The sequence below is a fragment of the Spinacia oleracea genome, chromosome 1, assembly GCF_020520425.1.
Source record: "Spinacia oleracea cultivar Varoflay chromosome 1, BTI_SOV_V1, whole genome shotgun sequence".
Lineage (NCBI taxonomy): Eukaryota > Viridiplantae > Streptophyta > Magnoliopsida > Caryophyllales > Amaranthaceae > Spinacia > Spinacia oleracea.
Window position 1 is genome coordinate 79,698,357 of NC_079487.1, and position 15,018 is coordinate 79,713,374.

General features: G+C 36.4%; 1 protein-coding gene across 1 annotated transcript; it reads right to left on the reverse strand.

The window, feature by feature from the left end:
* Window positions 1–2,400: 2,400 nt before the first annotated feature.
* Window positions 2,401–13,795, reverse strand: LOC130465466 (uncharacterized). Its single transcript, XM_056834235.1, has 5 exons — window positions 13,354–13,795; window positions 6,476–6,576; window positions 5,934–6,221; window positions 4,809–5,691; window positions 2,401–2,611 (listed from the first exon to the last, which is right to left on the reverse strand). The coding sequence occupies exons 1-4, from the start codon at window positions 13,793–13,795 to the stop codon at window positions 4,840–4,842; spliced, it is 1,683 nt and encodes a 560-aa protein (XP_056690213.1). The 3' UTR covers window positions 2,401–2,611; window positions 4,809–4,839.
* Between the last annotated feature and the right edge of the window lie 1,223 nt (window positions 13,796–15,018).

Below are 15,018 nucleotides of genomic sequence, written 5' to 3' on the forward strand. Positions count from 1 at the left end.
CCAAAGGTGTTATGAGATTTGGTAAAAAGGGAAAACTTAGCCCGAGGTATATTGGCCCCTATGAAGTGTTAGAAAGAGTTGGAGAAGTTGCTTATAGACTTGCCATGCCAACCGAGTTGTCTAAGGTACATGACGTTTTTCACATTTCACAACTCAAGAAGTATATCCATGATCCATCGCATGTGATTGAGCCAGAAGTAGTGGAATTGGATGAGACTTTGACTTATGAGGAGAAACCCATAAAAATATTAGATGAGAAAGTTAGAAAAACAAGAAATAAGGAGGTAAAGATAGTAAAAGTTTTATGGTCGAACCATCAAACTGAAGAGGCTACTTGGGAAGCAGAGGATACTATGAAACAGAAATATCCCGAATTATTTACTCATGTATGTATTAGAGTTACGGGGACGCAACTCCCTTTAAGGAGGGTGGATTTTAACAGTCTCGTACTTATAATAAGATGACCTTAATTAGTGTTGCTAATAATACACCCGTCGTCTAAGATTCGAGGACGAATCTTCCTTTAAGGGAGGTAGATTGTAATATCCCGTATTTCACTAAGGAAAATAATATAAATAACCTTAGATTTATAGCCTTAGTCATATAATAATATAGATGTATAATATATGATAGTATAAAATTATAACCTTAGTTATATAATAACACCTTTTATTTTGTGGAATACTTTTATAACACTAGCTTCTAATATTATCTAAGATAATGGTAAGCCTAGCACCTCATTCACGTTCCTTTCTATAAAAAAAAAAAAAAAAAAAAAAAGAGATAGTTCTTCTCTTCATGTAAAACAAACTCCATACTTATCACCTCTCGTAACCTATTAGTCTAGGATTTGCTACTAACAAAAAGATAAACATCATCATCCCTAAATTTACGCTAGTAATCGTAACCGTATTCTGAACAGCCTTATCATCCTCCTTCCATATAAATAATAGTACAAAACCCTAATACAACATTTTTTTCAAAACCCTCGTACACTCACAAAACACCACCAGGAGCCGTGCATAAGAAACCGCAGGAAAACCTCGAGCGCCGAATTGAAGTGGATTTCTACCTACTTTCGGTTACACCGAAACACCATTAAACATCACCGGATTCTACCGTAAGGACTACCGTCTTCAAGCCCTCGCCTTCCTCTTTACACCCGGTCTGTTAGCACTAGGAGCCGAGCTTGAACAAAGGTAATGTGTCGTCTCAAACAGAGTATAGTTTTCCTTATTATTCGACTTTGTCATTCCCGTATAATCGGATTTCAAAAATAAAAGGAACCTTACTTCATTTAGCCTTGATTATTTGATTGGAATATCACGTGGACTTCCAAGAGCTACTACATCATTGCCCTCAATTCCTTATTTCCTCCATTAATAATATAAAAGAGGAATGTGAAGTAAATGCACCATCTTTCTTGTTTTATTTGACCCATACACTTAAACGATAATATAAATGGTAACCATGCTAAGTTGACATACTAATAGAGCTTAGTTTTGGAGAATCTTTAAACCTCTATACTCGTATTATATATATATATATATATATATATATATATATATATATATATATATATATATATATATATATATATATATATATATATATATATATATATATATATATATATATATATACATAGAGTTCTTATAGGTGTAGCTACACCCAGATTGTATATATATTGACGTTAATTATGTCATTCTTGTATGTAGAGTGCGTAGAGCGTGAGGATACGTACTAGTGTTTACGTGTGCTGTTGGTGATACTAAGCTTGTTAAGGTAAGTTACTATGTTCACTACCTTAACCCTATGAAAATATTATTTTAACGTGACTATGTGTAATATGTATATGTCACTAGTAGAAAAAACCCTTATTGCAGCGGGCTTTTAGACCCCTGTTGCAGCGTACATCGTATGCTGCAACTGGGGGGCCTGCAACAAGTCTGAACTTGTTGCAGCGTACAATATTCGCTGCAAAAAGTGATTTGTTGCAGCGGGCTTTTAGATGTACGCTGCAACAAGTGCCAAAAAATTGGCAAAATTTTGGACTTGTTGCAGCGTACATATATATGTACGCTGCAAAAGACTCAACTTTTTGCAGCGTACATTTATTTGTACGCTGCAACAAGTCTGAATTACTCAATTTTTTGCAGCATACATTTATTTGTACGCTGCAACAAGTCTGAATTTTTGCGAAATTTTTTTCCCTTGTTGCAGCGTACAACATATATGTACGCTGCAAAAAAGCACTTTTGGCGGGAAAATTCTAATTTTGTTTAGGGATACCTAGAGTGCCTTGCACCAAATATAGAAACCTGTCAAAACAATAATAGAATAACGCAACCTGTATAACAAATATAAAAACAACAACTGGAGTTTTGTATACTATATATCCCAAAACCAAAGTGCACATATTACATTTAAATATATGTTCCAATTTCAACATAAACATACATTTTAATATAAAATTTATTCTATAACAACTAAACCAACTCGATCAAGCGCGCTAAAGCCAATAATAAATACTTGTTGGTAAAAAACTTAGCCCATTGCTCACGAACCACATCAAATTCCTCGCATAAGGCGCAATCCTCGGAGTGTAGACCTTTACAAAAACAGAAATTTAAATTAAACATTAGATTAAATACAAATTAAATATCACATTTTAACATTCAAGAAACTAATGACAATGTCCTAATAGTCTAAAATGAGTCCTTAGGTTCTTTAGTTCAAAGTTGGGAGCGAAAATGTCATTTTAGCCTAAATATGACCTATAACGACCCAATGAGCCTATAGGTGCATAAATAGATTGGAACGAGTCTTAGATCGTTAAAATTATGCATATTAAACATGTAATAAGTTTTAAATGAGTCCTTAGGTTCTTTATTTTAAAGTTGGGAGCGAAAATGCCTTATTTTAGCCTAGATATGACCTATAACGATCAAACAAGCATTAAATGGGTATAAGTAGATTAGAATAAGTCCTAGAAACTCAAAACTAAGCTTATTAATCATATAATAATTTAAAAATGAGTCCTTAGGTTCTTAAGTTCAAAGTTGGGAGCGAAAATGTCATTTTAGCCTAAATATGACCTAAAACGACACAATGAGCCTTAAATATGCATAAATGGATTGGAACGAGTCTTATAAAGTAAAAATTATGCATATTAAACATGTATTAAGTTTAAAATGCGTGCTTAGGTTCTTTATTTTAAAGTTAGGAGCGAAAATGCCTCATTTTAGCCTAAATATGACCTATAACTATCAAACAAGCATTAAATGTGCATAAACAGATTAGAATAAGTCTTAGAAACTTAAACTAAACATATTTATCATATAATAAGTTTAAAATGAGTCATTAGGTTCTTAAGTTCAAAGTTGGGAGCGAAAATGTCATTTTAGCCTAAATATGACCTATAACGACACAATGAGCCTTAAATGTGCATAAATGGATAGGAATGAGTACTAGAAAGTTAAAAATAAGCATATAAAACATTTAGTAAGTTTAAAATGAGTCCTTAGGTTCTTTGGTTCATAGTTGGGAGCGAAAATGTCATTTTAGCCTAAATATGACCTATAACGACCAAACAAGCCTTAAATGTGTATAAGTAGTTAGAATAAGTCTTAGAAACTTAAAACTAAGCATATTAATCATGTAATAAGTTTAAAATGAGTCCTTAGGTTCTTTAGTTCAAAGTTAGGAGCGCAAATGCCTCATTTTAGCCTAAATATGACCTATAACGATAAAACAAACATTAAATGTGCATAAATAGATTAGAATAAGTCTTAGAAACTTAAACTAAGCATATTTGTCATATAATAAGTTTAAAATGAGTCATTAGGTTCTTAAGTTCAAAGTTGGGAGCGAAAATGTCATTTTAGCCTAAATATGACCTATAACGACACAATGAGCCTTAAATGTGCATAAATGGATTGGAATAAGTCCTAGAAAGTTAAAACTAGAATATAAAACATTTAGTAGGTTTAAAATGAGTCCTTAGGTTCTTTAGTTCATAGTTGGGAGCGAAAATGTCATTTTAGCCTAAATATGACCTACAACGACCTAATGAGCCTTAAAGGTGCATAAATAGATTGGAACGAGTCTTATAAAGTTAAAATTATGCATATTAAACATGTATTAAGTTTAAAATGAGTGTTTAGGTTCTTTATTTTAAAGTTAGGAGCGAAAATGCCTCATTTTAGCCTAAATATGACCTATAACTATCAAACAAGCATTAAATGTGCATAAACAGATTAGAATAAGTCTTAGAAACTTAAAACTAAACATATTAATCATATAATAAGTTTAAAATGAGTCATTAGGTTCTTAAGTTCAAAGTTGGGAGCGAAAATGGCACTTTAGCCTAAATATGACCTATAACGACACAATGAGCCTTAAATATGCATAAATGGATTGGAATGAGTTCTAGAAAGTCAAAACTAAGCATATAAAGCATATTTTAAAGTTGGGATCGAAAATGCCTTATTTTATCCTAAAATCCACTGACACTTCAAATCCACTGGAAACAGAACAAACATATGGACATTTTGATCCGGTAATAATCTTTTTATCACAAACATATGGCAAATAGTTCCTATTGAAGCCATTAACAAACAGGAACATAATTTAATGCAACCAAGATTCTGAATGGCAACAATAGAAACACAAACATAACCGTACGTTTCCAAGCACCAGATAATACAAATAAATCACCAATGACACGTTCAAATAGGAGCAACCACCCAAATTTCAGAGAGGAAGAAGGAAAATAGAAAAATAAAACTTTAAGAGAAGTCACTCACCCCGAATGTGACTGTTTGTCGAAAGTAACAATCATACTAGACCACAATGCAAGGAGCCTAACTCCACAATGCGCCTCAACTTGTCCTTGTACTCACCAATCACCATTTCTGCTGTCGTAGCCTCCTCTTCGTCAACAGAAAGTACACTCTCAGCCATGCGCAACTTTTCCTCTAAATTGCGAAGTTCTTCCTCTCTAATAACAATCTCTCTCTTGTACTCTTCCACAAATGCTTTTGTACACTGAATCTTGAATTTCCGTTCAGTTTGAGTCTTTCTCAATTCGGATGATGGCCCAAGCATAGGGATAGCTTTCTTTGCTTCGTAAATCTCAACGAGCCTCTCTTCGAGCCATCCAACTTCTATACATGCTCCTTCAATATCACTAAGGCCAGCTACCATCTTTTCAAGCTCACTCGTAGTGATGAATGCAATACTAGTCTTCTTCAAAGTTTGAACAATGTCACATACATGTTGTATGAACAGAGAACGAACTGATGGTGTTTTGAAATTGCAGTTATCAGCAATATCCCCATGCTTGGAAAGAATAGAGCCGAGGAGGCCCGAGTCTTCAGATTTTACCTTATAACCCCCAACGAAGACATGACTGCTATCACATACAGAGTTCACAATGTCATCATCATCAACAGCCATCTGTTGAGCCAGCTCCGTCAGAGTTAAGCTTGTGGTCTTTGTGGATGATTGGTCTTTATGATTGTTCATTGCAAAGATTGTATCTTCTATGCTGTTGGTATCATCTATTTCCATATCTATATCAGCATCTCCCTGTGATATATTCTCGACAGTTTGCAAATTGACAGCATCACCAGGAGTTCCTTCTCTTTCTACAGCAGACTGCATTTTCAGCTTCACTGCTTCTGAATGCTGAAATATAAGGGATACAAGTTCCATATTAGCAACAAAAGTTCTTACAGGAAATTATTTAATGTATTCTCCATATTTCATATTCAGGGTAAAGTAACAGCAACATAGACATAGACATTACTGCTTAAATGCGGCAATTAAAATGTAACTTGCTGCAAACCTAGAAAAATGCAGCAAATAAGGCGAGGGAATTCAAATTATTCTGCTAGTGTAGGAAATCTTCTTAAACACCTGAATCATACCTGTACAGCAGACAACGGGATATCAGGTTGAGCGGCATCTGAACCAGAAAGATATTTGCCTTGTAAATTGTTCTGAATGAAGCTTGTGTTTTCTCCAATGTTTGGACTTAACCCTTGAGTCACTTCCACTATCAGATTCTCGAAATTTCCGGTTTCTAAATCCTTCTTTGGCATCCTTGTTCTCCGTCTTTTAGGAGAGTGTGTAACCGCGTTCTGACAATGATGCTTTAATACATCAAAAAAGAGGAGCCTAGCTCCTGAATTTGTCGATTGTGGTATAACAGTTTCCTATTCAATGGATGCACAAAGATGAGTGAAACTATTTCATTCAAAATTCTGCAGGCAAAGAGGTTGGAACATCTCATCTCCTAATTGAAAGTGAAACTGGTACAGGGCATATGGATATACATAAATTAAAAACAAACCATTCTCAGTTCATACAACTAAATGGCAGATGATTAATATTTACCCGAGCTCAAGGACTTCAAAAGCATGTTAAGATACTCAGAAGAGTCGGAACATTAAACTTGTTAATTATATACCAATATAGCAACATACAAAGAAGTCAACAACTCACACAAACTATACTCAAACACAATCACCTTCTTATAATCTTGTAGAGCCCTCATTTGACCACTCAAAACTTCTCCATCATTTCACAAGCGTAAACAACAAAAACATCCAAAATTCCAATACTATTCTTAAACTAAACCCTAAATATCCAACATTTCGCACAAATCAAGATTTTGTATGAAGTAATGAATGATTAAAAACCCATAAACATCATTTGAACAAACCCTAAGAAACCCATAAATCATCGAACTCAAAACTATGTGATTTTTTCAATCATAAACCTAAAATTGAACCCTAATCTGAAAACGAAAATCAAAAACTAAAATTGAACCCTAATCTGAAAACGAAAATAAAAAACGAAAATAGAAATTGAACACACCATACCGAAACCGCCGGAACCACGACGCCGAGCAACCACCGGAACCACGACGCGACGGGGAGATGCTGAACCCCCGGCCGACCAAGAATATATCTTTCAGTGACAGGCCGCGCGAGAATTGAACGGGATGGGGGAGATGAGGCGAGAACACCACACACCGGCGAAGACAGCGACGCAGGGCTGAGCAACGCTTGGGTTCGACGGCGACGCAGGGCTGAGTTCGACGGCTTCTTGGATATTTGTTTAAGGGAAAAAGCTTGGAGCTAGAAGAGAAGGAACAACGTACGTTTGAGCCCGCTCGTTTGAGCGCGGTTTGTTGCAACCTAGGAAAGTAAAAAATTTTGAAACGCGGACTTGTTGCAGCGGGCAATAACATGTACGCTGCAATAAAGTCGGGTTGTTGCTGCGGGCTTTTATTTTGTACGCTGCAACAAACACATTTGCTGCGAATAACTAAAATGTACGCTGCGATAACCCTTTAAAGGGTTTGACCCGCGTTGACCGACTGGTTGTTGAAGCGTATTTATACATGTACGCTGCAACAAGGGGGCTGCAACAGGGGTTTTTTCTACTAGTGTGTGGGTTATATGACTTTTGCAAATTCATTAAGATCAGTAATGTCAAAATAGACTCTTTCTTCTTTTGTAATTGATTTCCATGTTCAAAATGCTTTTGGGTATATATATACACTACCAGTAGCTATTTTATCAAGTTCATGTGCATGACCCGTGTGTTTGATCATTAAACTTAGTCGCAAGGCAGGTCATGTAGTTTAGCGTAAGGTTATTACTTTGTCTTGGACAATTTATGGTGAGTTTATGGTTTTATCAACCTGACATGCATAATCAGAATAAAGTGGTACTCATGAATTTGGATTGTTGCAATTAGAAGTGTACGTAATAGTTAGTCAATTTCTGGAAATGTGCAAGAGTATGTGATTTTGATATCCATTAATTACTTTGTGTATGTGACCACGCCAGTGCTACGTATAGAACAACATTTACGTAAAGATAAACATATTCTTAGTTGGTAAGACATCTTAGGCAGGATCCCCTAAGGTGATGACCACATTGGTGGTATGACACATCGTGTCTCAATATTTTAGTCGGAGCTAACTAGCACGACCTAGGCTTATTCTACTCCTTTGAGTTAAAAACACTCACTGGGGGGTGTGCACACTTAAGGACTAAGACCTATTTTGGTGGTTACACCCATTAGGGTGGTAGTCTTGAACTACATTTACGGTGGAATTATCCTGTTCTCTTACCTCTGAATAATTAATTAACTATTAAATTATGGGTTGTGTGCGTGTGCTTGCTATGTGCTATTTGTGCGTGAAATGTTTTAAAATAAAATGTTTTCCAAAGTAAGGGAAAAGGTTTTCAAAAATGTTTTACAGGGTGAAGTAGTACTTACTCAATTTCCACTGATTTGTGGTTTCCCTTCTGTACATGTTTTTTTCAATTTACAGGTATGCGTGGCACGTCATGAGCGACCGTTTCACAACAACTAGTATCAAGTTATTAATAACGTAGATCACCTAGAGACAAACAGTTGGTTTTATTTAATTCAGTTTGTAACGATATTTTGGGTAGTTGGTTTAAGTTATTTAATTATGGCAATGTTGGTTCATTTATAAAGGTTGGATTATTGTTGGAAAATATAGCCTTACATTTGTGTTGTAGCCTAAATGTGGCGGTAATGCCCTTAATTTATTAATTTATGCTTCCGCTATAAGACCTAAACAGGTATGGAAATTGGGGGTGTTACATAAGCACATCTTGCTTATCACTTTTGAGCGTCTTTTCAGCGGTCTTCAACATACCGTGAAGCTCAGTGAGCGTTTTGTCCAGACTATTCATACTGTAGTTCAGTTTGAACTGATCATACCCGCTATGAAGAGAATGGAGGATGGTGTCTATAGCCATTTCCTGAGAGAATTGCTGATCTAGCCGACTCATATTCTCATTGAGTCCAATCATTTTGAGAACATGTGGACTTACGGGCTCGCCTTTCTTAAGCTTGGTCTCAAGAATTTGCCTATGAGTTTCGAATCTTTCGACTCGAGCCAGATCTTGGAACATGTTTTTTAACTCACTGATGATCGTGAAAGCATCTGAGTTGATGAACGTTTTCTGCAGATCTGCACTCATGGTGGCGAGCATTAGACATTTCACATCCTTGTTGGCATCAATCCAACGATTGAGGGCTGCCTGAGTGACCCCGTCGCCTGCGGCTTCGGGCATCGCCTCTTCCAGGACATACTCCTTTTCTTCCTGCATAAGAACTATTTGCAAGTTCCTTTGCCAGTCAAGGAAGTTTTTCCCGCTCAACTTCTCCTTTTCGAGAATTGATCGAATGTTGAATGAATTGTTGTTTTCCATAATTAAAACTACAATTGAAAAGAATAAACAAATAAATAACCATTCACAGTTTCTCTTAATAAACTTAAATTCTAGCATACATGCATAATTCAATGTTCATTAAGCATTTTATTCAAGTTATGTGTTCCGGCAGGTGTGAATAAAATGATTCCAAGATCCTAAAATCCATTGAAGAATTAAGCACAGTTTGTCGACTCAATCCTAAAACATCTTAGGTAAGCAAAAACCTTTTGCTAATAGTCTAGAAACTATTCTTGGTTGATAGGCACGTCTAAGAACTTATTAGGTAAACCTATCGATTTTGCCACGACATAAAAGGACTCCTTACTTATATCGTTGAGTTTCACCAAAACTAACATGTACTCACAATTATTTGTGTACCTTGCCCCTTTAGGACCAATAACTAACACCTCGCTGAGCGAAAACTATTACTAGATTGATGTAAAGGATATCCAAGCAAGTGTATATTTTGGCATGACACCTTTTAACTCAATTTTTAAGTTTGGAACTTAAGGCTCTTACTATGTTGGTTAGATTTTAAGTGAACTAAAATCCTTAATCATGCAACATAATCAAGCCACAATCTCATGCATAATTAAGACATATTTAAAGCATTAAATAACTTAAAGCATGCATAAGATAAATGTGATCTAGTATGGCCCGACTTCATCTTAAAGCTTCAACTTCAAAGTCCGTCTCGAAAATCTCCGTGGGAGGCACCATTTTCTTCAAATAGGATAAGCTATAATTAAACTAATTATAACTATTTGATGGTACGCAGACCATATTTGAATTGAAAAACAATTTTGGTACTTTAGACCTATTACATTCAAATTAATGGTACGCATACCATATTTTCTATCTTATTTGGGCCATACTAGTCACTTCATAACCTGCAAAACAGTACATATACAATATATACCATTCACCCATTCATTATCATGAATGGCCCACATAGCTGGTTAGTAAAACACGTTATGCATCACATAAATATTTGCAGCAATTAATCAAGGGCACCAATAATCTACAAATTATTCAGTCCTTATTAATTCTAATCAAGTTGTTTTAACCTTAAGGATTTGTAGACCTAATCAAGAGTTTATGACTAAAAGGGCTCCCACTTAAACCAATAAATTCACATGCTTTACTAATTTTAAACATAAAAATGTATTTCTAGTCTAACCGGAAACATACAAATTTAATTAAAATTTAAAGCTCATATAAATTTATAATTGAATCCACATATTTAATTTATTTTCAGTCGTATTTAAATTAATTCATAATTTTAATTTTAGTAAAATAATTAGAATAAAGGAAATTTATTATAATTATAATATTCAAAATTAAAATCCAAGAAAATAATTTAAATTATTAATTTTAAAATTAATTAAAATTACATAAACTGAAAATTTCAAATTAAAATTTTAAAACGATCTAATCGTTACACAAGGTACGCAACATCACCATGCAACGCACAGCCATATGCTACACGCACGCAGCCATCGCTTGCCATGTGCGCGCAGCCTATGTGCTGCGTCGCATCCGCTACTGCTCACCATCGCAAGGCATCATCGAAGCACGCTCGCTGCTCACCATCGCTGGGCGCGCGCCAGCGCTCGCTGCGCGCGAGGCTTCGATGCAGTCGTAGCGCTCGTCGCACGCGAGCCAGCGCTCGCTGCGCGCGAGGCTTCGATCGCTGCGCGAGGCAGTCGCCCACATGCGCATAGCACTCGACACAGGGCAACGTGTTGCCTTGTGCTCGTGTTCCATGGCCCTTACTCGTTGCATCGTACCGCATGGGCGACGAGCTCCCTTGCTCGTCGTCGCATGCCCGCACTATACAACACCCCTTAAGGGTAACACGTAGCGTCCATTGCTTTGTGCGTGCAAGTTATATGAGCGAATCGCATAAAAATTAAAAATTTGTTTTCAAAATTAATGACAAATTAATAAATCATATTAATTTCATAATTTTAGGGCGAAAAATCGAAAATTTATTAATTAATTGATTTCCGATTAACATGGATTCAAGTCTAGGTCATAAAAATTTAAAATTTAACACAAATTTACAATTTTATGGTGGTTTTTAATCATAGGTATCTAATTAAATTATTAACTAATTATGAAAATCAAATTAATTCTAAATTATTCCAATTTTCAACAAATTAATCATAATTACAAATTAGATTGCATAATTAACAAGGCTAGGCATTCAAATTTGTTAAACATATACAGTAGGTCAATAAAAAATTCAAGATTTAACAACAAGAATCGCAAATATTTAATTTAACATCTTAAATTTACAAAATTTTGCGTTCGAAAAACTAAAACCTCCGAAAAGTCATAGTTAGGCTTCGAATTTGAGAATTCTGGGTTCGGCCGAAAAATACTAGTTTTGTCAAAATTTTAGAATGCCTTTTACATGCGGAATTGACACAAAAATCACTCGATTTGGATGAGTAACGAAGAAACTGCCAAAAAACTGCGTACATATAATTAAATAAACGCAATTTGCAATTAATTAACAATTACGAAAATAAATCACCCCTTTTAATTCTTGCAAATTTGTAATATTTAACCATGTTTATGCAATTTAGATTATGAAAATAATAAGAGGCTCGTGATACCACTGTTAGGTTATGATACATATGACAAAACATAAATCATGCGGAAAACCTTAATGCCAGGAAACATATTATTTACACATAATCATTTAGCATAATTTAGGAGCATACACTTTGTAGCGTGCCCTCCCTAGCTGCGCCCGAACCGAACAAGAACAAGCCTTTAAAACTCCAAATGTCGTCCCTCCGTAGATAGTCCACAGTACGTCCGGATCCGCCTCAAGTTAGACCAACTAGAATCGCCCTTAAGGTTACTAGGAATTTCGGCTATTGTGTTTGCAAGTGTATGGCTGATTTTTCTTTCAAAAACTTACCCTTTGAATACTTCAATTGTATCTATAAATTATGACCCTAGGCACTTATTTATAGAGGTATGGAAAAGGAATTATAATCCTATTAGGATATTAATTAGTTTAATTAGAATCCTGCTAGGACTCTATTAAATAATAATTATCTAATAGTTTTAGGATTTAATCATATATCGAATCCCGATTGCTTTAGGATTCCCGCACAAGCATTGCACGAGCACCGTACACCCGCGCAAGCCTTGCGGCCCACGCTAGGCGCACAGCGCTCGACCCACTGCTGCTGTGCTCTCGCGCGCGCGCCCCAGGCCTTGGCTGGGCCTGGCCTTGCGCTGGGCCTGGTCGAGGCTTGGCGTGCGATGGTGCGTGTGGCTCGCTGGTCGATGGCCTGGCTTCGTGCTGGGCCTTCGTCTAGCGGGCCTCGTCCGATGCTAATTCGTACGATACGCTTCCGATTAAATTCCCGATTCCGGAATTCATTTCCGATACGAACAATATTTAATATTTCCGATTCCGAAATTAATTTCCGTTTCGAACAAATATTTAATATTTCCGTTTCCGGAATTATTTTCCGATTCCGATAATATTTCCGATTCTGACAATATTTCCGTTTCCGGCAATATTTCCGATTCTGGCAATATTTTCATTTCCGATAATATTTTCCGATACGTACCATGTTTCCGTTTCCGGCAACATCTACGACTTGGATAATATTTATATTTCCGATACGATCCATATTTCCGTTTCCGGCAATATCATCGTTTTCGGAGTATTCACTTGCTTGTGACGATCTCAGCTCCCACTGAAACCAAGATCCGTCGATTCCGAATATCCATAGATAGAGTATTTAATGCCATTAAATACTTGATCCGTTTACGTACTATTTGTGTGACCCTACGGGTTCAGTCAAGAGTAAATTGTGGATTAATATCATTAATTCCACTTGAACTGAAGCGGCCTCTAGCTAGGCATTCAGCTCACTTGATCTCACTGAATTATTAACTTGTTAATTAATACTGAACCGCATTTATTAGACTTAACATTGAATGCATACTTGGACCAAGGGCATTATTTCCTTCAAGAGCTCCTTCTCATAAACGGACAATTTCTGCCATCTTGGACCAAGTGTCCTGCTAATAAATGCAAGAGGGTGACCTGATTGCATGAGTACAACACCAATACCAACAATAGAAGCATATGTTTCCACTATGAATACAGTAGAGAAATCAGGCACAGCCAGGACTTGAGCAGAAAATAAAGCTTCTTTCAAAGTCTCAAATGCCAATTGAGCTTCTGTGTTCCAACCAAAATTACCATGCGTAAGCAACCCATGCAGAGGTTTACATATAGAAGCATAGTTTTTAACAAACTTTCTATAATACCCGGTCAAACCCAAAAAACTTCTAAGCTCTTTAACTGTCTTAGGGGTAGGCCACTTGGCTATTGCTTCCACCTTTTTAGGATCAGTTTCAACCCCTGCTAGTGATATAAAATGGCCTAAATATTCAACTTTATCAATCACAAGACTACACTTGCTAGCTTTCGCATACATTGAATTTTTCTGCATAAGTTGAAAAACATCTTCAAGATGTTGCATGTGGTCTTGCTTAGTCTTACTGTAGACTAAAATATCATCAAAGAAAACAAGCACACATCTTCTAAGGAGTGGTTTAAACACATTATTCATCCAACTTTGGAAAGAGGTCGAGGCCTTAGTTAAGCCAAAAGGCATAACTAAGAACTCATAGTGGCCTGTATGAGTTTTGAAGGCTGTTTTGAAGACATCATGTAATACCTCGTATTTTTATAATAATTATAAATATATTTTATTATATTTATAAAGCATTTTATGATTTTTAGAAATTATTTCGCATTTAAATATTATTTAAATGTATGTGAATTAATTAGAATATTTATTATTTTAATTAATTATGAAACGAATTTAATTTTCGAGTCGGGAAATTTAATGGAGTCGCAAGTAATTTCAAAGGTTTGGGTTTTTAAATAAAAGTCCAACTCGTTTTATTAAACGAGCACAATCAAAAGAATTTAATTCTAAACACTAAAGCTAGCCCAATCATTTAATTGCTAAGCCCAATATCAAATTCCTAAGCTTAGCCCACTAGGGATTTGGGAGCCTATAAATAGGACTCCCCTCATTAAATTATCCCCTTATTTTTCATTAAACCTTTCCTCCTTTACTTGCCCAACACTCCTCTCTCTCTCTTCTCTCCCTTGTGCCCGGCTCCCCTCACCTGCACAGCACGAGCACTTTCGTGCCTTGTGCTGTCGTGCCTTGTGCCTCTCGCACACAATCGTTGCCCCTTCCCCTCGTCGCTCCTCTCGCCCTCGCGCAGCGCAGCACGCCAGTGTTGTTGCGCACTGTTGTTGTTGTTGTTGTTGTTGTTGTCGTGCGCTGCTGTGCCGCTGCCCCTCTCGCCCAGCCACACACGCGCACTCGTCCCTCTCGTTCCGCGCTCAGCGCGCCCTGCTGATGCCTTCGCTCTTCGTCCGCGCGCGCATACACGCATTATGTGTGTGTGTGTGTGTGTGTGTGTGTGTGTGTGTGTGTGTGTGTGTGTGTGTGTGTGTGTGTGTGTGTGTGTGTCTGTGTGTGTGTGTGTGTGTGTGTGTTCTTGTTCGTTCGTTCGATTTTTCGCCCGATCACATTCAATTCGTGGTTGTTCCGTGCTATAGGCCAGATTGGTATAATTCTCTTCTTCCTTACCTATCCTATTTCAATTCCGTATTTTAAATTATATTATTATTATTGTTTTGAATAATTAAAATGCTGGAAAACGGTTGTGAACATCGTATTGG

Bases quoted from the DNA above. Each gene is read 5' to 3' on its own strand.
- LOC130465466 (XM_056834235.1), bottom strand. From the start codon at position 13,795: ATGCAACATCTTGAAGATGTTTTTCAACTTATGCAGAAAAATTCAATG. The intron at 6,577-13,353 runs GTCACCCTCTTG...ATGATGGAGAAG, and splicing joins TGTTGTACTCATGCAATCAG to TTTTGAGTGGTCAAATGAGG. The intron at 6,222-6,475 runs GTATATAATTAA...TCCATTGAATAG, and splicing joins CTTTGTATGTTGCTATATTG to GAAACTGTTATACCACAATC.